The sequence below is a fragment of the Triturus cristatus genome, chromosome 11 (assembly GCF_964204655.1).
Source record: "Triturus cristatus chromosome 11, aTriCri1.1, whole genome shotgun sequence".
Classification (NCBI taxonomy): Eukaryota; Metazoa; Chordata; class Amphibia; order Caudata; family Salamandridae; genus Triturus; species Triturus cristatus.
The window spans coordinates 104742237-104764114 of NC_140594.1; the positions used below are offsets into that span (position 1 = coordinate 104742237).

The following is a 21878-nucleotide window of genomic DNA, read 5'->3' on the forward strand; positions in this document are numbered from 1 at the left end:
GACAACCCATTCAGTGGCATAGGAAGGGGGGTGCGGTGGGTGTGGGCTGCTCCGGGTGTCATCACTGAGGGGGGTAACAAAATGGCAAAAATATGTGTTTTAAACACATATTTTTGCCATTTTGTCAAGCCAGCGGTGACAAGAAATTTTCCGCACCGGGTACCACCTGACCTTGCTACGCCACTGACCCAATTCATGATCCAGTAGCTGCCGACTCCGACGTGCCTTAGTGAATACTCAGCATACCGTCCGAAGTGTGTTGCTTTACAGTGCGGCAGTATCCTCTCAGAGTCACCAAACTGCTGTTTGCTTGGACAAGGGTTGCATTTCAAGTGGTGCTCCTCAAAGGAACTGTTTTGTTTTAAACATTAATATTGCCATTTCTGCAAGCTCCGTTATGCAAGTTCAGCAGCGCAAGCATTCTAGGCTGGCCGTGTTTGGATTTTCCTTCTCCCGTCGAGCCTGTGATGTCACAATGTTACTTCCGTAAGAAAACAGAAACAGGAGTATTAAGATCCAAACACTGATAGCCTTCTGATAAGTTTATTCCAACAGCACGGCAGTATGTCCTTCCAGCTGAAGGCTTCCCCAGTAACTGATTACACAGGCATACATAAACAATTCTAATACAGAACCTAGAATGCATTGTACATGCTAATCAAGCACATGCCACCCAAACAAAGCGCATGCACTTAAAGCTATATACACAAACTATAACACATCTCCCTCATTAAGAGAAAGCAGAAAGGTAAATAAAATAAAATAAAAAAAAACTGAAATAAAAAAACAAAACAAAATACAACTAGACATAATCATTCAATTTTTTAGGAAAATACTTGACACGGTTGGAACATCTGGTTTTGTAACCAGCAGAAATATTTTCATCCAAAACTCTTGAATCATCAGACAAACAACCCTTGTTATCATGACAGTGGTCTGTCCCTTTAGACAGGTTTGCAGGAAAAACACTTCGCATGTTGACAGGACACTTTGCTACCCTCCTAACATTCCAAACCTTGCCATCTTGAGTGGCAATAGAGTTCCTAAAAACTCTTTTAATCTGAATGGGTTTTCCAAATCTATTAGCTCCTTTACTGATTAAACCAGGTTTTAGGATTCTAACCCAATCACCAACTCTGAAAGATGGTACACAAGTTTTCCACTTTTTATCAAACCACTTACAAGTATTTTGTTGTTTGTTCTTTACTTTATAGGCTATATCCTTAACACACTCACTCCTGAAACTCTTTTTGACACACTTTTCTCGAAACCACCAGGGACAAATCTTAGATGCTGGTTCTCTTCCTTTTAACAACTTGAACGGGCTAACCTCAGTCGTGGTATGAGGAGTGATTCTATAGTACCATAACTTTTCTCTAACTCTACTCAACCATTCCCCAGCCCGAACTGCCAAGCCAGGTCCTCCCTGGACTGGAAACAAGCATCCTAGGACCGGTTTCGGGCTTTCAGCCCTCGTCAGCCAGGATAGCTTGATTCCAGTGGCATGGAGAGCACGGGACTCACGTCTGAGCATACCCTTCCCACTCGGGGTGACAAATGCAAAAACAACTATTGATGGACAGAATGCAGAACAATGTCATACATTCACCCCAGTACAGAGATCTGGGCCTAAATCCATCGTTATTTTGCTCACCATGCCATTCCAGTTTGAACCCAGCCATATGCAAATCAGTCTTGACCCTGTGTCCCATGGGAACAGTCCAGCCCGAACTGCCAAGCCAGGTCCTCCCTGGACTGGAAACAAGCATCCTAGGACCGGTTTCGGGCTTTCAGCCCTCGTCAGCCAGGATAGCTTGATTCCAGTGGCATGGAGAGCACGGGACTCACGTCTGAGCATAACCTTCCCACTCGGGGTGACAAATGCAAAAACAACTATTGATGGACAGAATGCAGAACAATGTAATACATTCACCCCAGTACAGAGATCTGGGCCTAAATCCATCGTTATTTTGCTCACCATGCCATTCCAGTTTGAACCCAGCCATATGCAAATCAGTCTTGACCCTGTGTCCCATGGGAACAGTCCAGCCCGAACTGCCAAGCCAGGTCCTCCCTGGACTGGAAACAAGCATCCTAGGACCGGTTTCGGGCTTTCAGCCCTCGTCAGCCAGGATAGCTTGATTCCAGTGGCATGGAGAGCACGGGACTCACGTCTGAGCATGCCCTTCCCACTCGGGGTGACAAATGCAAAAACAACTATTGATGGACAGAATGCAGAACAATGTCATACATTCACCCCAGTACAGAGATCTGGGCCTAAATCCATCGTTATTTTGCTCACCATGCCATTCCAGTTTGAACCCAGCCATATGCAAATCAGTCTTGACCCTGTGTCCCATGGGAACAGTCCAGCCCGAACTGCCAAGCCAGGTCCTCCCTGGACTGGAAACAAGCATCCTAGGACCGGTTTCGGGCTTTCAGCCCTCGTCAGCCAGGATAGCTTGATTCCAGTGGCATGGAGAGCACGGGACTCACGTCTGAGCATACCCTTCCCACTCGGGGTGACAAATGCAAAAACAACTATTGATGGACAGAATGCAGAACAATGTCATACATTCACCCCAGTACAGAGATCTGGACCTAAATCCATCTAAACTGGGGTGGTGCAGTGGGCAAAAGAACGATGGATTTAACCCAGATCTCTTGACTGGGGGAGAATGTATGCATTGTCAGCATTCCGTCCATCATTTGTTTGTTGTAACGCTTTTCGCCCTAAGTGGGATGGGTATTCCCAGACGTGGGACCCGTGCTCACTGCGCCACTGGAGTCAAGCTATTCTGGCTGATGACGGCTGATAGCCAGAAACCGGTCCTAGGATGCTTGATTCCGGTCCAGGGAAGACATGGCTTGGCAGTTCGGGCTGGACTGTTCCCATGAGGCACAGGGTCAAGACTGATTTGCATATGGCCATGTCTAAACTGGGGTGGTGTAGTGGGCAAAAGAACGATGGATTTAACCCAGATCTCTTGACTGGGGGAGAATGCACACCTTGCGCGGTCTTATAAATGGCGGCAACTCCGCAGCACCAGCTATACTGCCAATAGCGGGCTGTACACGGGTATGGCAGCGGGGCTGGACACATGCTTGTACACGGGGTTGGCAGCGGGGCTGGACACATGCCTGTACACTGGGTTGGCAGCGGGGCTGGACACATGCCTGTACACGGGGCTGGCATCGGGGCTGGACACAGGACTGTACAAGGGGATGGCCGTGGGGCTGGACACATGCCTGTACACGGGTATGGCAGCGGGGCTGGACACATGCCTGTACACGGGGTTGGCAGTGGGGCTGGACACAGGACTGTACAAGGGGATGGCCATGGGGCTGGACACGGGACTGTACAAGGGGATGGCCGTGGGGCTGGTAGGGTCGTATGCTCCCGGTGGGGTACCAGGGGACAAAGGGTATGAGGATTGTGAGGAGTTGTCGTTGTAATCCTGGGGCCTCGCTGAAATGTCTGTGTTAGGGTGTTGTGCATGGTTACCGGTGTTCTGTAAACCCTCTATGCTCAAAGACCCTTGGTACGCCTCTTCTGGGGTTCTACCTATGCTGTCTACCAACCCCCTCATCAGCGTGAGTGCGTAGGTATCCGTGCTAGAAGGACCTTCTAGGGGATGCGTATTATCCACTGTTGAGACCCTTGGCTGGGCCTGAACACTTACAAACGGCTTTGGCGTCTGCTCAGGGGCTTGCACCTCTACAGGGACAGTTATTTGATTTGCCAATGTCTGGGGTTTCAGGACGCATGGTGGCTCCACCACAGCCTCGGGGTTGCTGAGGACCGCGGCTATCTGCAACTTAGGGACCCCCGGTTTCAGCTTCAGATATTTTCTTGAGAGGCGCGTTGTTTTAGGGGGTTGCGGCGGCGCCACCTCTTCTACACCCTCCGGTACATCTATCGCTGCCATGGGTCTCTTGGGTGTATAGGCCTCATTCAGGGGCTTAGCATCCTTTTTTACAGATAAGTCTAAGGGGCTATCTTGGGGCTCAGGGGTCCTCTGGTTCTTCTTCTCAGAGCAGAACTTCTGGGAGCACCGGCGCTGTCTTCTTGAGGTTTAAGGGCTCGGATTGGGGTTCTGTGAATACCTTGATGGACTTCACACATTTTAAAGGGTTGGGACGGTTCTCAGAGTGCCTATGTTCCTTCTTAATGAGGTCTGTGATTGAGACACCTTTCCCTTTTAATACCCTGAGAGGTCTCAGACCCTTTGTAGCTGTTTTACACAGACCCGCCCCTGTGTTATCTGTGGTTGTAAGCACTCCGACAGTGCTGACCCCGCCCCTGTGCAGAATGTTCAACCTGTTGTTTGGGGTGTAGTACGTAGAGAGTTTCTCCTGGCGTACACTCCTACTCACGCCTTTTGCGCCGCTTCTGTTGTTCTGGACGACTGTTGTTATGTCCCTTAAGGGCTGCGCCGCCCTCCCACCAGCCGCATGTTTCTGAGACGCTTCTAAAATATAAACAGAATATATATATATATTAGAGGAAACATAAAACAACACATGCAGTCAACACCATCCTGAGTTCTACACAGCCACCTTTATATATAGGCATTGCTACAAGCCGTTGTACCCTTCTGCTTGAGAGTCTGTAACACCGCTAGTACTTTTCACACCCTTTTGTAACAAACACACCTGGTAGAGGTCTTTTTGTAGCTCCTTTCTTTGACAGGGGTCCCACTTTAGAAGTTGAAGCTTTCCTCTTCAAAGGGCTTTCTTTTGAACGCTGCGCCGCCTCTTGGCCCGTGCCGCCGTCCTGGCATAACGTAGGGGCCCCTGCAAAGAAACATAATACCCAACATTAGGCATCTTTCGGCGGAGTCCTCCTATACACCCTCAGGGTCAGAACGCGGGCCTACCCCGACAGCTCCCTAGCGCCTTAGACAGTTTAAATAACAGTGGTCTTTTTAATTACTTGTAGGAACTGTAGTGTTTTGCACAGTGTTCATAGCTCCTTGAGCCTCGATGTACACCAATAGCTCTTCAAAAACTTGTTGTAGGTCGGGATCATAAGCTGTAAAATCATACATACATGAGAACCACATTAGAAAAAAGAGAACTTATGCGTTATTGGTTTACAAAACTACGTAGAACTACACAACTCCTAATATATATACCTGGCTGCGGTGTTGTCAACTGTACTGGGTTGCTAGTTATTACAGCGGTGTCCATCGCCAGGGGTACACCTGTAACTGCTGCATTTGCAGGGTCTTGCATCTGGATTAAATAAAAAGCAACTGCTTTAAAACACACCTTTTCTTAAACACTGTATTACAATTTCAAACATTAAATGTACGCATTTAAAAAAAAATACAAAAATAAATAAATAAATAAAAGCTGTTAGGCGGATGCCACACCCCACAATTATAAAAACCATAAAAACGCTACCTGTGGTGCTCTAAAACATATATTCAAAAAGAAAATGGTTGTCTGTGTAGCGAAGAAACCTGTGCTTTAATAACGCGGGCATTGGGTCTAAACTTAGCATGCATCAGCCACCACTGTCACCTGTAACGTTTGTTTTAGTGTGCCATTTATTGCAATTTTTACATCTACGGGTACTTTGTATGCTTTTGTAACGTATCGTTTGCTGTCTCTTGTATTTTGCTTGCCCTTGATATTTGCACAGTTGTCATTACTACTCCTCTTGTGAAGCGCTCTGGCAGCCTAGGCTAACACACACACACACACACACACACACACACACACACACACACACACACCCACACACACACACACACACACACACACACTCTCTCTCTCTCTCTACCTGCTGGGAGCTTCGCCTCGGGGTCTGCTGTGTAAGACCCCTCCCCTACAGTGATGTCACCGTACAGTCACTGTAGGGGTGGGACCTTGCACAACAGACCCGGAGGCGAAGCAGGCAGCAGCCATGCCGCTGCTGTCCCTAAGGAGCCCCCAGGAGCAGCACGACCCCCGGAACCAGGTAAAAGACCCCTGAACAGCGCCACGCTGAAGCGGGCTCGGGGGTCTTTGGGATTTTAAAATAAAAAAAGAGCGGCATACGGCCGCGAGGCAGCTCAGCCCCCACGGACCATCGGAGCCTCCCACAACCCCCCGAGCCGCGCCACGCTGAAGCGGTCTCGGGGGACATTTTTTTGAAAAAAAAAGAGCAGCAAGCGGGCCACAGAGCCCCCTACAACCCACGGAGCCATACCCAGCAAGACATCCCGAGTAACGCAAGCGGTAGGCGGGCTCGGGGGACATTTTTTTTTAAATAACGCACCAGCATGGGTCCATGAGGCCCAAGGACCCCTGCCCCCCGCACAACACCCCCTAGCAGCGCCACACTGAAACGGTCGCGGGGGCATTTTGGATTAACAAAAGAGCGGCAAACGGACACCAGGGCCACCCGGACCCCCACCAGGGAACCAGGCATAAGACCCCCGAGCAGCGCCACGCTGAAGCGGGCTCGGGGGCATTTTTTACATTTTAAAAAGGAGCGGCAATCGGCTTCAGAGCACCACGGACCCTGGAGCCCCTCCCCAGACCCTCGCCAGCAACTCCAACAATGTTAGGTCTCTTTGGGGTGTTTTTTTAAAACGAGGCACTCAAGGACCCTGAGCCACCCAGGAACCATGGCCCCCTCCAACTCAAACCCCTACAGGGTCTCCTGCACGGCTACAGACCCCTACTTCTACCCCTCAAAACAGCGGCTTGGTGAGTACAAAAAAAAGGCTTTATTTATTTTGACCTGTATGAACTGTACATTACATGTTTGTGCCCAACCACACTTAAAGCAGCAGTAGCCTCTAACATTTTATTGCCATTACATATATAACAGCTTGTTTAAATGTTTCTAGGCTCTGTAAAATAGACATTACAACTCTGCAGGTACCCTCCTAAGGCCTACAACATTATGCCCCTTAAATACAAACCCTGTAAACTCTACCCTACACCCAGCCCCATTAACATTAAATACCTACAAACACACAGCTTTAAACTAAGCACCTCAACAAAACCTTTATTCACTTTAAACACATTTACATTGCATTTCACGTCTTGTAAAAAACTTCAGTGTCACCATTAAACACGACACATAGACTTAAAGATTAACAGTTTACAATCCAACCTACATAGTACTATTTAGCATTTTTTTTTTTTAAGTACACCTTTTTAAAAAAAGAAAACCTGCATATACACCCTAATACATAATTTGCGTCATCCTTTATTTACCTCATTTACATGTTGACAGGCGGCTTCAATCTGTGAGAAGTTGCTCAGCTCCATTCTTGCCTTAAGTTTCAAGGGTTGGCTCTGTACCCCCAAGACAATCCAGGCCAGTCACTCCCAAGGGTTTTGAATAGGTGCTGGGGCAAAAAATCCACAAGGTGTAGCAAAGCAATCCAGGCCAGTCACTCCCAAAGGTTTTTGAAGGGCTGTTGGTGCAGAAATTCACAAGGTGTAGCAAAGCAATCCAGGTCAGTCACTCCCAAAGGTTTTTGAAGGGTTGTTGGTGCAGAAATCCACAAGGTGCAGCAGAGCAATCCACGCCAGTCGCTCCTCAAGGGTTTTTTGAATGGGTGTTTGACCGTGTTCCTTAAGGGGGCCTTTTTATACTTGTCCTAGCAGGCTAATTAGAAGCCCCCCCCACACCCTTTATGACTTGAGGAGTGTTTAGAACAATGTCCTGGAGGTCTTTGGATGGGAACCTTTTTTTCTATCCTTGTACAGTATAACCAGTACAGCATTTATTACTTTGGGGGCTTGGGTGGCCATCCCCAAAACTCTTCACACCTGCGTGACACCTCCTCCTGGGAAGTAGGGAGCCCGGGAACAGGGTCTAGCTCCAATCCTAAACCCACCACCTGTCTTTTTTTTTAAGGCCAGAGTTTTTTCCTGCCAGAGATGTCAAATTTCCAGCCAGCCTTGTCAATTTGGGACTAGCCTGTCAAAATTGGGACCAGGGGCTTTGGGTTTGTGTGAATTACATCCTAGCAGCTGACACCCTGTTTCAGGTTCTCATGGGAAGCTTTGGCTCTACAGGCCACCTGTCTTTTTCGCATCTCAAAGCTCCTTGGGGGCTGGGGTTTATATTTTATAATGGGCTTGTATTAGCATATTTTGGGAGAACTGCCAGAGGAAGGATTGCGAGGACCTTTTACCACTTTGACACCTACATTCCATAGCCTTCCTCCCAGGCCCTGGGCTGGGGAGACTCAGGACTGCCCCCGCAGCTGTTCCCCCTGCAGCTGTCTGCAAACCCCCAGCCATGTCCATTTTTGCTGTCAGGCCTGTCAAATTTAATGCCAGAAGTTTAAGACTAGACCTGTCAAATTTAAGACTAGACCTGTCAAATTTAAGACTAGACCTGTCAAATTTAAGACCAGCGTTTGCGACCAGACCTGTCACTTTTGCGGCCAGGATAGTTTGATGGAAGCTATACCCTCTTACTACTCGCCACTGCTGCCAAATTGGTGCAGAAGCGGGCGGCGTCTAGGCTATTACCCCTAATGGTATTGCTAGACAGGGCCACCACCAACTGTGTATCGTCAGCATAAGAGACAAGGGTCAAACCACGGCTCTTTGCGAGAAAAGCCAGTGGCAGCACGTAGATATTAAAAAGCAAAGGGCTCAAAGATGAGCCCTGAGGTACACCTTGTCTCACCTTGAAAGTCCCCGAGGAAAACGGGGGCACAGAAACCTCGAAAGTCCTATCCTCTAGGAAGGATGCCAGCCAGCGTAAGGCCAAGCCATTGATCCCAACCTCCTCTAATCGTCTCAGCAAAATGGAATGGGACATGGTGTCGAATGCGGCACTCAATTCTAGCAGGATTAATGCCGCAGTGTGCCCATTATCCAAAGATGCCCAAAGATGTTCTGTCACGGCCAACAGTGCTGACTCAGTGCTGTGACCGGGGCGAAAGCCATTTTGCGAGGGATCCAAGATGTTATTAGAGGACAGGAAGTTGGAGAGCGTGGCATTGACATATGTCTCCAGAATCTTCGATGCCCAAGGTAGGCGGGGATAGGCCTATAGTTCTCAGGACGATCTGGATCTAAGTTGGGTTTCTTTATTAAAGGCAGGACTTTGGCTATCTTCCAAGCAGTGGGCACGATTCCTGTGGTCAATGAAGCATTTAAGATGTCACACAGAGGGCCCTGAATTATAGGAAGAGGCTTAAGAAAATGACCTGGCCTAAGCGGATCAAGGGGAGAACCAGATTTTATTTTAAAACAGAGTGCCTCCAGCTGGGCAGGCACGATCAGCGGGAACTTATCCAATGAGCAGGCCGTTGCCTCTACCGAATCAGTAGATTGTATTGACGCAGGAAATTGTTTATAAATCCTTTCCACTTTGGAAATGAAATATGCCGCTAAATCATCGCATTGCTTGTTGGATGAAATAAAAGGCTCCGTAGGAGCTGTCGTTAATGAGGCAACTAAAGAAAATATACATTTAGCCTTATTCCCACTGCCTGCAAGTTGTGACGCATAGAAAGTGGCTCGAACCACCTGGATCCTTTTTTGGTAGTTCTTAATGGCCAAACAATATTTTTCTTTAGCCATCAAGTCGTAGTCCCTTCTCCAAGAGCGTTCAAGTTTTTTGCAGTCCTTTCGCAGTACGGCAAGTTCTTCGTTATACCAGGGGCTGTAGCTAGATTTGCGGGATGGTTGCCATTTTTCCGGGACTAGCTCGTCCAAGGGCTGTCTGATCCAGGTAGAAAAGGCAGCATATGCAATGTTAGGGTCCGCATTAGACATGGGGCAGGAGGTCCCCAATTTTTCAGCGTAATTAGCCCAGTCGAGCTTATGCCATGCTCTCTTGCATGTGAGGTGGCAGCAATCCTTAATTCTAGCCCCTTTGATTGACAGATACATCATGATCAAATAATGATCAGTCCAAAGCAATTTTAATGGGGCCGCTACAGACAAGAAGTTCAAGTTGGTAAACACTGGGTCTAGAAGATGACCCGCCGTGTGGGTAGAAACTTGCACCAACTGAACCAATTGACAGGCCCAAAGGTCTGCTATAAAATTTGCTATATCGGGATCTTCTATATTATCTAGGTGGAGATTTAAGTCACCCACAATAGTAAAATTGGCCCACCCAAGTGCCAATCTGTTCACGAGCTCTACACAGGCTGCTCTAAATACGCTCGAGCTCCCTGGTGGTCTATAGATCAAGAGCCCCGCTACCGTATAATTTTGCGAGATAGTGATTTTGAAACTTGCACTTGCAGTATCCAGATTTAATGTCTGCTAATCTTGAAGCGCGGGGCGTCGTCACTGAAAACAGCAGTCAGGTTGCTGTGGTGCGTTTCGTTAGTAAAGGATCTTGTACCGGCGGAGGGCTGTAGCGTGCAAAGGACTTGGCAGCGCTGCGAGGTGTAGGTTCAAAAGCTCAAAGGTGTCAGGTCCGGCTATATCTCACGGTCGAGGCACTCCAGGACGAGAGGCCGGGATAAGTCCGGTAGCAAGGAGCCGTAGGAGCGAATGAATCGTCTCCCGGCAGACATTTCGGATTGGGCCGTGCCATGGGCTATTCACCCACAGGCCATATTAATTTGGGAATTCTACATTTCCTGCATGCTCATAACCTGTACATCGCCAGTGACATGCACACCTGTGGCAATTAAGTTCTTGCTGTGTGTCCTCGTCCTGCACGGTGACACACACACCTTGTGCATTTAAAAATCATCAATTTGCAAACACTGACAATGGGGATTATGAGGAAGGAAAAGACAATGACACTTAGGTTATTTGAAGTGTAGACAGCCAAGTCAAGTAGGTCATGGGAGGCATAAGCAAAGGTTTGTCAAGATGGAGTTCTGAGGATAGTGCAGGTGTAAAGTACAAACATGTTTTTGAGGAACTATCTGTAGTTAATGGTTTGTTGTATCGTGCCACTGTTCTGGTAGCTCCTGAAGCTATGAGGAACAAAGGGCCATATGTAGGAAGCCTAATACCGGTCGGTAACGGCCGATTTTCGGTAAATATACCGTTACCGACCGGTATTTAGGCTTTTGCTATGTAGGGGGATCATTTCAGGCTTCGGTAATTTACCGAATCGGTAAAATTACCGAATCGGTAATTTTACCGATTCGGTAAATACCGAATCCGGAAATGAGATGTAGGGGGAGTGTGTCGTGGGTGTGGGGATTCGTTATTTACCACCAACTAAAAGTTGGTGGTAAATGACGAATAGTTGTAATAAAGCATTTTTGTGCACTTTGAAGTGTGCAATGTGGCAGACATACATGCCCTTAGGGCATGTATGTGCGCCCCATGTGCACACATGGACGAATCAGGGGTGCAACAGGGTGTCAATGTGAGACCCTGCCACCCATGATGATGCCTCCCCCATTACCGATTCGGTATTTACCGATTCGGTAATGGCAACTGGCTTCCCATTCATTCCTATGGGCCTCCAGGCCCATAGGAATGAATGGGAAGCCAGTTGCCATTACCGAATCGGTAAATACTGATTCTAAAATACCGACACTTACCGATTCGGTATTTTTTTACCTACATTACATTTACCAATTCATAAATACCGAATCGGTAAAATTCGGTATTTAAGAATCGGTAAATGTAATTTACCTACATATGGCCCAAAGTGCTTACTTTACCTCACAAAGTCCACATAGGCATGCAAGGTATGATAAGGAGAATTAATGAGAACTTCTGGTGGCCCGGCTTAGATGCACAGGTGGAGTACTTTGTTAGGGACTGTATGTGTTGCACCATGAGTGACAATTCGCAGGTGGCAGTGCCCAGCCCTTCCGCGGTGATTGAAGTTCTGAGTAAGGCATGGGCAAAACTGACAATTGCTATTATATTATTGGCCCGATTACATTGTTCAGTTGAGTTTCTGATAATGGCATTTTTATAATGGAGTATTTCAGATGAAATACTTTCTGACAACTGGTGCCAATTTACATCAGCACAGTTTGAAGAGTTTTTGAGGTTTATGGATGTAAAACACAGTAAAACATCTCTTTCTCAACCTAGGAGCAATGTTCTCATCAAGAGGTTTTAAAGGGTGATCAAAGAGAATGTACTACTATCTAAGGCCAATGGATTGAACTGCAAGCTGGAACTTAAAAAAGTGTCACTGTTCATTTTGTGGAGGGGATGTGTGCCTGCTTCCAAAAAGTTGAGGAATTGGATGTGGGATTTTGTGATTCCTGATAAGAATATAGAGGAGGTGAGTAGGAAAAGGGTTGAGGCGCTGAACAAATATGATCGGACGTATCTGAAGCTGGTGAGGAAGGAACTGAAGGTGAGAGTGGGTGATCTTGTGAGGGTGAAATGTTCCAGAATCTTAACCAAGGGTTAATCGAGGTTCTCCAAGCCCAAGAAACTAGTGAAGGTGAACAAAAGTTCTTTGAAACTGGAGGATGGTAAATGGTGGAAGATGGAAATAATTGCAGTGTCTCGTTGAAATGGAGTGAATGAGTCTAAGGAATATAGACTGCAAAAAGATGTGAATGAACAACATGTGGAGCAAGCCTGGCCCTTGTCTTCCAGGGCTATTGGATTACCTACCAGGTCCCGTGATTATGTTTTACAACAACAAAACTAAATAGTCATGTTATTGGTAATTACCATTCACTAAAGTTAGAATATACATTTAGCCTTGTCTTTATGTTTTCTCTATTGCTGTGCCTATTGTATTGAACGTTATTTTGTTCTTTTTTTATTGTAAAGGGGAAATATGTGTTGGGCTGTGTAATTGTATCTGCTTGGCATTTTCCTGTGTTGTGTTGGTTGCGCGCACTGGGGGAATGTGTAGAATGATGTGATGATTGGGTCCTGGAATGGTGGTGGCTGGAGGGCAGTTGGCCAGTGCATTGCCATGAAGTGGAAGCTTTCCCGTGTCCTGCTGTTCGAAAAATAAATCTTCTTTCTTACCTGTGCTTCGGCATCATATTACTGCCTATAATAGATTTCTCTTCTATTGCAGTTCATTAAATCTTTCCTCAACGAGACCTGGCTAGACCGCTATGGCTCACCCATGCCTGAAGCCACCATTACGCTGCTGTGGTCCCTAATTGTGTCAGTGTTCAGCATAGGGGGATTCTTTGGAGCACTGTCTTCAGGGCCTCTAATTGGACGACATGGCAAGTGAGTAGTGCAAACATACTCTCCTTATGTAATGTATATTTTTTAGCACACTAATCACCTGAGAGGTTGGTGTGTGGTCCAAAAGTGCTTATATGAAGAACACGGTTTTTAAAATCTTGTGAAACTCGAAAAGTAAGAAGGAGACTCTGATGTGTTGAGGGAGGTTGTTCTATGTCTTGGGTGCATTGTAGGAGAATGAGCGACCTCCAGTTATAATTTGCAGATGAGGGGAGTGTGTGCGAGTGAGGGAGGCAGAGCATAGGTGCCTGGTGGGTTGGTTAAAGTGTGTGTAGCTGTTCAGGTATCTTGGTCCTGTGTTATGTAGGGCTTTGTATGTGTGCGTGAGATGTTTTAATTGGCTGCTCTTGTGAAAGGCGAGACAGTGAAGCTTCCCTAGGTGCAGTGTGATATGGGTGTGACATGGGAGGTCGACTATGAGTCTTGTGACTGTGTTCTATATGGTCTGGAGTCTGTGTTGGAGTTGTTTGGAGATTCTGGCATAGAGAACATTGCCATAGTGCAGCCTGATGGTGATGGGTGCTTGTGTGATGGTCTCTCTAGTGTTCTGAGGCAACCATCTGAAGATGATTTGCAGCCTGCATAGGAAGTGGAAGCAGGAGGTACCCACTGCATTGGCTTGAGTCATCATGTTGACCTTGTTGTTGAGGATGATCCCTAGATTTCATGCGTGGTCTGCGCATGTCAGTGTTGGCCCTAGCTCCTACAGTGATCAGGTGGCATCCCATGGGAAGGTCTTGTTGCTGCAGACCAGTACTTCTGTCTTGTAGGAGTTGAGCTTCAGGCAGTTGATTCCCATCAAGTCTTCTACCATGGTCATGCAGCTGGTGAAGTTGGTTCTGGTCGTGTTTGTCTTGTCTGTCAGGTAGAGGATGAGTTGGGTATCATTGAGGTAGGAGATGACAGTGATGTCTTGTGATCATATGAAATAGCTGAGCAGTGTCATGTATATGTTAAAAAGGGTGTGGCTGAGGAATGATCTCTGCAGGACACCGCACATTAGTTTCTTAGCATCTGATGTGAAGGGTGGCAGCCTGACCCTTTGGGTTCTTTCCATGAGGAGGGAACAGACCCATTCGAGAACAGACCCTTGTATGTCATGTCAATCTCATAGAGTTTTCTGATAAGGGTGTTGTGGGAGACAGTGTTGAAGGCCACGGAGAGGTTGAGCAGGAGGAGGGACACTGTTTCTCCTCGGTCTAGGATGTTTTCAATTGCCATTGGTGGCTGTGATGAGTGCTGTTTTGGTGCTGTGCTTCTTTCTGAATCTTGTTTGCGTGTTGTCTAGAAGATGGTGAAGTTCAAGGTAGGTAGTAAGTTGGTAGTGATGACCTTCTCAATCACTTTGACTGCATAGTAGATTAGGAAGATGGGTCCGAAGTTGTTCAGTTGATTCAGGTCCGCTGTGGGCTTGTTGAGGAGGGCGTTGATTTCTGCAGGGTTCCATTAATTCGAGAATGTGCCGGGCTTGGTGGAGGTGTTGATGATGTGGGTCAGGGTGGTGTTGATTGGTGATGTTCCCACGTTGTGGATGTGAGGAGAGCATGGATTTCTTGGGGCCCACGAGTGGATGGTCCGCATGATTGCTGCTGTGTCATTTCAGGTGAGGGTTGTTCATTCGGTCAGGTGGCCATCTTGGTTGGTGGTGGGTAGGTTAGCAATGAGTTCTCTGAGGTTAGGGTGGTGTGCAAATTTAAAAGTACATGTCTGCAATTTTGCTGTGGATGAATTTGGATAGTTTGTAGCAGAGTTGTTGGAAGTCAGCAATGTTGTTGAAATTGGCTGAGGGTGAGGTGAGATTCTTGATGATCGAGAAGATCTCCATGCAGCTGTTGGTACTTCCTTCGATGTGGTCCACTAGTGTTTTTTTCTTGGTGTCTCCAATTTGCTGTTGATAGCGTCTGACTGCAGTCTTGGAGGTAGTTTGGTCAGTGGTGTTGTGGCAGGCTCTCCATTTCAATTCTAGCTGTTTACAGTGTTGTTTGGTATCTTGGAGGTCTTCTGTTTACTAGCTGGCCTGTTTGTTTGATCTACTATTCTTGCTGGGTTTGATGGATTTGAGGAAGTACTCACACTTCTTGATCCAGTAGTTGAAGCTGCTGATGTACATGTCGATGTTGTTTAGCCAGTCTGCTTCTGTTATTTTGCCCGAACTGCGACTTGGAGTTCTAAACCTGGTAGAGGTGTTGACTTGAGGTGTGTTGATTTGGAAGTGGATGATGAAGTGGTCAATCCATGTGAGCTGTGTGATGGAGTTGTATTTGGTAATGTGTCTTGTGGTGAAGATGGGGTCCACTGTGTGTCCTGCGGTGTGTGTTGGTTCCGTGACAAGCTGGTTGAGTCTAATGTTGCTCAAGCTTTCGAGGAGTTCTGTGGAGCATGGGTCATTTAGATCTTCCAGGTGAAAGTTGAGGTCAACTACGAGATTATAGGCTCTGGAGTCGATGATGAACAGAGAAACAAACTTGGTGATGAGGTTGGTAAATGTGGCTCATGCTCTTGGTAGTCAGAGTTTTACAGCTTGAAGTACAGGTATACCATGAATGTGGTGGCATTCTCTGTGGATGTTGTGCATTTGATAAGATTCCTTGTAGATAATAGTGTGTTCTCACGCCTTTTGAAGGCGATCCTGGTAAGCAATCTTGTAGCCCACTGGGATTGCTATATCGATGTCCGGAGTTGATGAAGGGTTGCTACAGGTCCTAGTGATGAAGAGGATGTAGGGTGTATTGCTGCTCAGAAGGTCCCATATTTTGACTGTGTGTTTGCTGAGTAAATGCCTGAATGCTGCTAATGTTTGAAACATCACAGAACATGATTGTCTGGAATACCCCTGAAGACAGAGAAAGTTGGCTGGGTGCTGTCAGTGTTCCATAGGTTGGTTTACATGCTCCCAAGTGCAAGTGTGACCTGCTGAATGCCAGGCAAAATACGTTCTTGGGGAAGCACACACACTCAGTTTGCACCTCACTCATATTATTACCTTATTTACTCACTTATGCTAGTGAGGTAATATTGTTTATTTACGTATCTTCATGGCCAGGCACACGTCTTGCATTCCAGATACTGCAACTCACAAAACGTGGCTCACATCTAAGTGTGATAGCACAATAAGCATTTAGATAATAACTAATCATTCAATCTGGTTTGAGGCCAGCTCCCCAGTATGCCTCTGGGTCCACTTAGGTATCAGGCTGGGCCCGTGATCTCTATCTCACAAATGTGAGGTGTGTCACTTTTGGGTCCACCTAGGTATCAGGAGGGGCCTGTTATCGTATCTCACAATTGTGAGGTGTGTCACTTCTGGGTCCACCTAGGTATGAGGTTGTGTCTATGTTCTCAATCTCACAAACGTGAGGTGGGTCCCTTCTGGGTACCGCTAGGAATCAGGATGGGTCTGTATTCCTATCTCACAAACGTGAGGTGTGTCCCTTCTGGCCTTCTGGGTCCACCTACGTATCAGGATGGGTCTGTATCATTTCTCACAAATGTGAGGTGTGTCCCTTCTGAGTCCATCTTGGTATCAGGATGGGTCTGTAATCCTATCTCACAAACATGAGGTGTATCCCTTCTGAGCCCACGAGGTATCAGGAGGGGTCTGTAATTCTATCTTACAAATGTGAGGTGTGTCCATTCTGGGTCCACCTAGGTATCAGGCTGTGCCTGTGATCTCAATCTCACCAATGTGAGCTGTGTCACTTCTCGGTCCACCTAGATATCAGGATGGGTCTATAATCCTATCTCACAAGCATGAGGTGTGTCCCTTCTTGGTCCACCTAGATATCAGGATGGGTCTGTCATCCTATCTCACAAGCGTGAGTTGTGTCCCTTCTCGGCCCATCACGGTATCAGGATGGTTCTGTAATCCTATTTCACAAACGTGAGGTGTATCCCTTCTGGGCCCACAGAGGTATCAGGATGGGTCTGTAATTCTATTTCACAAATGTGAGGTGTGTCCCTTCTGGGTCCACCCCGGTGTCAGGCTATGTATTTGATCCTATTTCACAAATGTGAGGTGTGTCCCTCCTAGCAACTTGTCCATGCTTTACCCATGCGGCAGATAGCGTGATGACTTGCTGCACATTGCCCACATGCTCCCAATGCAAGCAGTTGCAAATCCAGACCTGTTAACTCGTCTCTTTTCAGCTGTGCTTCATTACAGTTAATAAGGACCGGCTATCTAAAAGAGGTAATTGGGTCAGGTCAGGCTAGGGGCCGAGGTCTGGTGCCTTAGGGGTCATGTTCTGAGTCCTGCCACCCAGGTTACCCTGGCAGGGCCAAAGTCTCACAGCAGTGCCTCAGGGACAACACTCGGAAGAGCTGTTTCACTTTTATCAGAGATACATTTCCGACTCGGACAAAGCTCCTTCTCCAGGAAAATTCCACTTGTGAACTCTCCTATTACAGTCACACACCATATACACACTCACACACCTATCGGGAATGTGTGGGCCCGTATATCCATCAGAAATGTAGGCCTGACAAAGGATTTACGGTTCAGTAAGCAAGTGATTGCTGCATAAATGTGAGCTCCATGGACCCTAGCATGTCTGTGTCTGGACCACTGATTCACACCTTGCTTTACAACTCCCATGGACCTCAGTAGTTACAGGATGAGCGATTACCATGGCAATATGAGCACTCTCCTATGGCATCCCTATGGAACTGGGATGAGATTGGAATCAGTATTACAGCGCCGATGTTCACAGGTCATTCCTGAATTCTGAGTCACCTGCCAGGGACAGATTCCTTTAGGTTTGAACTGGAGAATGTATCCCTGAAAATACATGAAATCATTTTACTCCAGTTTCCCCATCACTCCTGAGAGGCCGCTCACAATGAGGGCCAGTGAAAGATATTTGGAGCAAGCGGCCTGCCACCCACATGCAGTCAAATACCCTTTTCAAGCACATCTGTTTACATTTTAGAGACAACCCTGCTCATGTGCCTAGCACACATAACCAGCCTTTCAGGATATCATCCACATTCCGCTTATTTGACAGTAAACATGTTCTAACAGTTTTTTTCAGCAATATCAAAAGACAATTTCTTTTATCGACTGTTTAATTACCAGTAGGGGTTCATCATTTATTTGTGTGTTAGCTTTTTTCAAGTTTTCATCAGTTGCTTACTATGTTCACGTGATATTGTTTGTGGATATATGCTACTGATGGCACACCTAAGAAGACCCTCATGTTAGCCCTCTATATGCCTTGTGTGCTCCATGTGACATTTTATTGGAGAAATCCATTGAGGCTACTGACGGTGCACTCAAATCTTACTCAGTTGAAATATAATCACATGGAACACGTGCAGTTTTTGGGATAAAAGTGATAATTTAGTGGAGCCTTCTTCGATTCCTTGTGCAGAACTATTGTTGGTAATTTTACCTCTAAAGTATGTGAACTACTTTCGAATTTGGTGGCTGGAAATGTATCTGCCATGTAAAGAATTATGCCATACTTTGATGACCCTCCAGAATGCCCTTGTAATAATACCCCTTCTGCTGGGCTGAGGTGGCCTTCAGAGATCTGTGGCGCCACAATTTCCAATCTCAGTAGATATGTCTGCATTAAAAATACAGAGCGATCTAGAGAGGGGGCAGGACATTGTTGGTAAACCTAGTGCTGTGAGCAGTTATGAACTAAGGCATGGGACTGGGTAGATGTGGTGTTAGCAGGAGTTGATCAATCCCAGGAGTAGGCAATGCCAAGGCGTTTGAAATTGATTAGAACTTTGGAGTGTTGAGAGTACTATTAGGACAATGAAGTGGCCCAGGGCTTACAATGGCTGGTATAAACCTTCTGCTTCAACATTCCAATACTTGTCTTCCTGTTTCTCCCTTTTAAGTTTGGAACATTCTATCCTCAGTGGTTGGAATGTTTAAATAGCCTTATAGCCCTTCTGCTTCAGGGTATACCGGATGTTAAAGGCCCTCTCCCTCCTTATAGTCCCTTGTGTGCTGCGCGGGCCTATAACTTGGGTTCAGGCCGTTAACAACTGCTGTATTCCTCCTCAGCCGCGGCCTATAAGGCTAAATTAGAGAGCCGCCAGTCATGGTGGATGGTATATGGGGTCTACAATGAATTAAGAGTGGGAACCTAGAGGAACTGTGCTAAAAATGGCGCAGGTTGACAGGTTTGAATATGCCAAGGAGAATGACATCCGCTGTTTCCATAGAAACATGTTAAATCAACGAAGTTACATTAGACTTACCTGCAGTAAAGGGCAGTCAAGATATGTCAAGGGGTGGTTCTTCATAGTTGGATTTTCACAAAACTCGATGTTAACATTCAGTGTATCGCGTTCGGCTACAGGTAATTGTGTGTCTTCAGACTGAAGTGGGTGGGTGGTGATGATAGAGATCAGGGTGTGTATAATATTCCCACTACCACGGATAGAGTAATCTCACAGTTACACGCACATACATTCATCATACGCTAGGGCCCATTTCACTAACATACGCTCAGATAATCTACCAGCAATAAACCTGTGGAAAGAAAACTCCTAGTCACCCTGCATCTATATCAGGTCGATAAGATCTGGTTATTGAGACTGCCCTTAAACATAATCTAAACAATCTATACAATAATAATCAAAATAGGATACTCAATAATTGACAAGAAATAATATCCAACACCATGTTCAAGTTATATTGCTTTATCTAAATTAGTAAAAGGAAATCAATCAGAATAAATCATCTTTCTCATAGTTAACTATTCTAGCTAAATGTCAGAACGGGTCAGGACCAGTCTCTCGGTAAAAGTCTCTCAAGTCGAAGTCCCTTCAGCATCAATCCTCAGCAACGCAGATTCGGTACGCGGCAAAGGCAAATGGCAAGTGGCAAGTGGAGTGGGGTGGAGAGGAACCCTCTCTAGGCTAACAATTTTTATACCAAATCGAACAAAAGAATGATACATAGAAAAGTTGTAATGTCCACTGGACCGCTGAGCAGAGCGAGAAGGAAAGGATGTAACATCGCTACATTTGAAAATCTCCGCTCAGGAAAAATCACAAAATAAAACTACGGAACAGGAACCAAGAAGCACAAATGTATCTTATTAGTTCTACTTTTCCTCGGCAATGAGACCAATGTTCAGAGTCTTTCTCTAAGGCTCCTTTGTTTCCCAAGGCTGCCAAGGACGTTCCATTTCACTCGAAGATTACCCAGGCTGCTGTTGTCCTCATGGAAATTTTACAAAGCAAGCAAGGACTGTGGTCAGCTGACTTCAGGACCATATTCAGCAGGGCTCTCTCCCATCACGGTTTTCTACTTTCAAATCGAGGCCAGGCTTAAAAAATCGGCAATCTTTGACTAGGCCACCATAGGCCACAATAGACCATCTTAATTAAAAGAAACAAAAACAACGTTACCACAGCATAGTGATTAAACAGTGTTAACCCCACTAATACCCTTATGTGTATGCATCTATCTAGCACTTGCAACATAGAAAAGCATTAATTCGAAAAGCGTTTTGTGCTCGAAAAATAAACAGCACATAGCAACCTTTAAACATGAAAACACGCACGTTATTTTTAAACAGCACATTTATGCGAACCCACGTGTAACTCTCTCTTATTAGGACAAACGGATTGATTAATATAAACACACTTGCACAAGACAAATAATTAATTATTAATAATTAGTAAATTAATACGACAAATAGACATACCAGAGCTTCAAAAACCAATGAATTTTCAAACAGAAAACTCTGCTCCAGCAATCCCCCCTTTGGTGATTTTATCACCAAATAAACCCAAAAAAAAAATTAGTGAAAATTTTAGTCCCATTTTAGGAGAAATCGGAAATGTCTTTTCCTCCTTACACAACATTACACACCAGTCACTCTTTCATCATCCCTCTTTGTCTCTAAGTAAACACTCTCCCTCAATTCTTCTAATTCAATTTCTTGAGGTTCTCTTTTCAACCTCTTGTTTTTCTTCTCTTTATTCAATTTCAGTTTCTTCTTCCCTCCCCTGTTTTTACAACACACACACACTAATCTCAGTATCAGTAAGGCAACAATTATACAAGTTAAAGGAAACAATATTCTACCTATAATAGTACTACCTATTTTTGCAATAAAATCCTTAACAGCTATCATTTTATTAGCTATTTTAGTCCATAAATTCTCAGCTTCAAGTGGTACTAATTCTTCATGCAAATCAGTAATATTTTTGATATAGACCTTCAGGTCTTTGCTTTCGTCTGGAATGTAAGTGCAACAATGTTGAACTTTCAGCATTCCACAGACTCCACCTTCCTTGGCCAATAGAATATCAAGGGCAAGTCGATTTTGCATAGACATGGCACGTACGGCACTTAATTCCGTATTCACTAAAAGAAACCCTCCAGCGGTATTTGTCGATAAGCGATCAACCACTGTGGACAGTTTTCGAATTCCATAAGCATTCAAAGAAATTCCCACTGCTGGAATCAAAACTCCAAAAATATCACCCACTATTTCAGACCAAGTTTCTCTCTTAAAACGCATTAGTAAGTTAATATGTTCCACATCTCTTATCTTATCTATATGAAAAATCTTTGGAAAAACCAGGCCCACATAACACGTGCCATACCAATGGTCAGGCAACTTGTAATAAGCCTTGTTCCCACAAACATAGTACACTCCTGGAAAAATTGTATCTTCTCCACCTCTAAAACCCCAACCTGTTGCAATGAAGTATGTATCATGGCACTCACTAGTCCCAACAAAATATGTATCATATTGGGATTTCCTTCTTGT

At 45.7% G+C, this 21878-nt stretch overlaps 1 protein-coding gene across 1 annotated transcript in view; it reads left to right on the plus strand.

Moving 5' to 3' along the window:
• LOC146783422 (solute carrier family 2, facilitated glucose transporter member 11-like) overlaps positions 1-21878 on the plus strand; it is a 480741-nt gene that overhangs the window by 134254 nt on the left and 324609 nt on the right. Inside the window, exon 4 of the mRNA XM_085632832.1 lies at positions 12953-13113. Within this exon, the coding sequence (XP_085488958.1) occupies positions 12953-13113 (161 nt within the window). The remainder of the gene's footprint in view (positions 1-12952; positions 13114-21878) is intronic.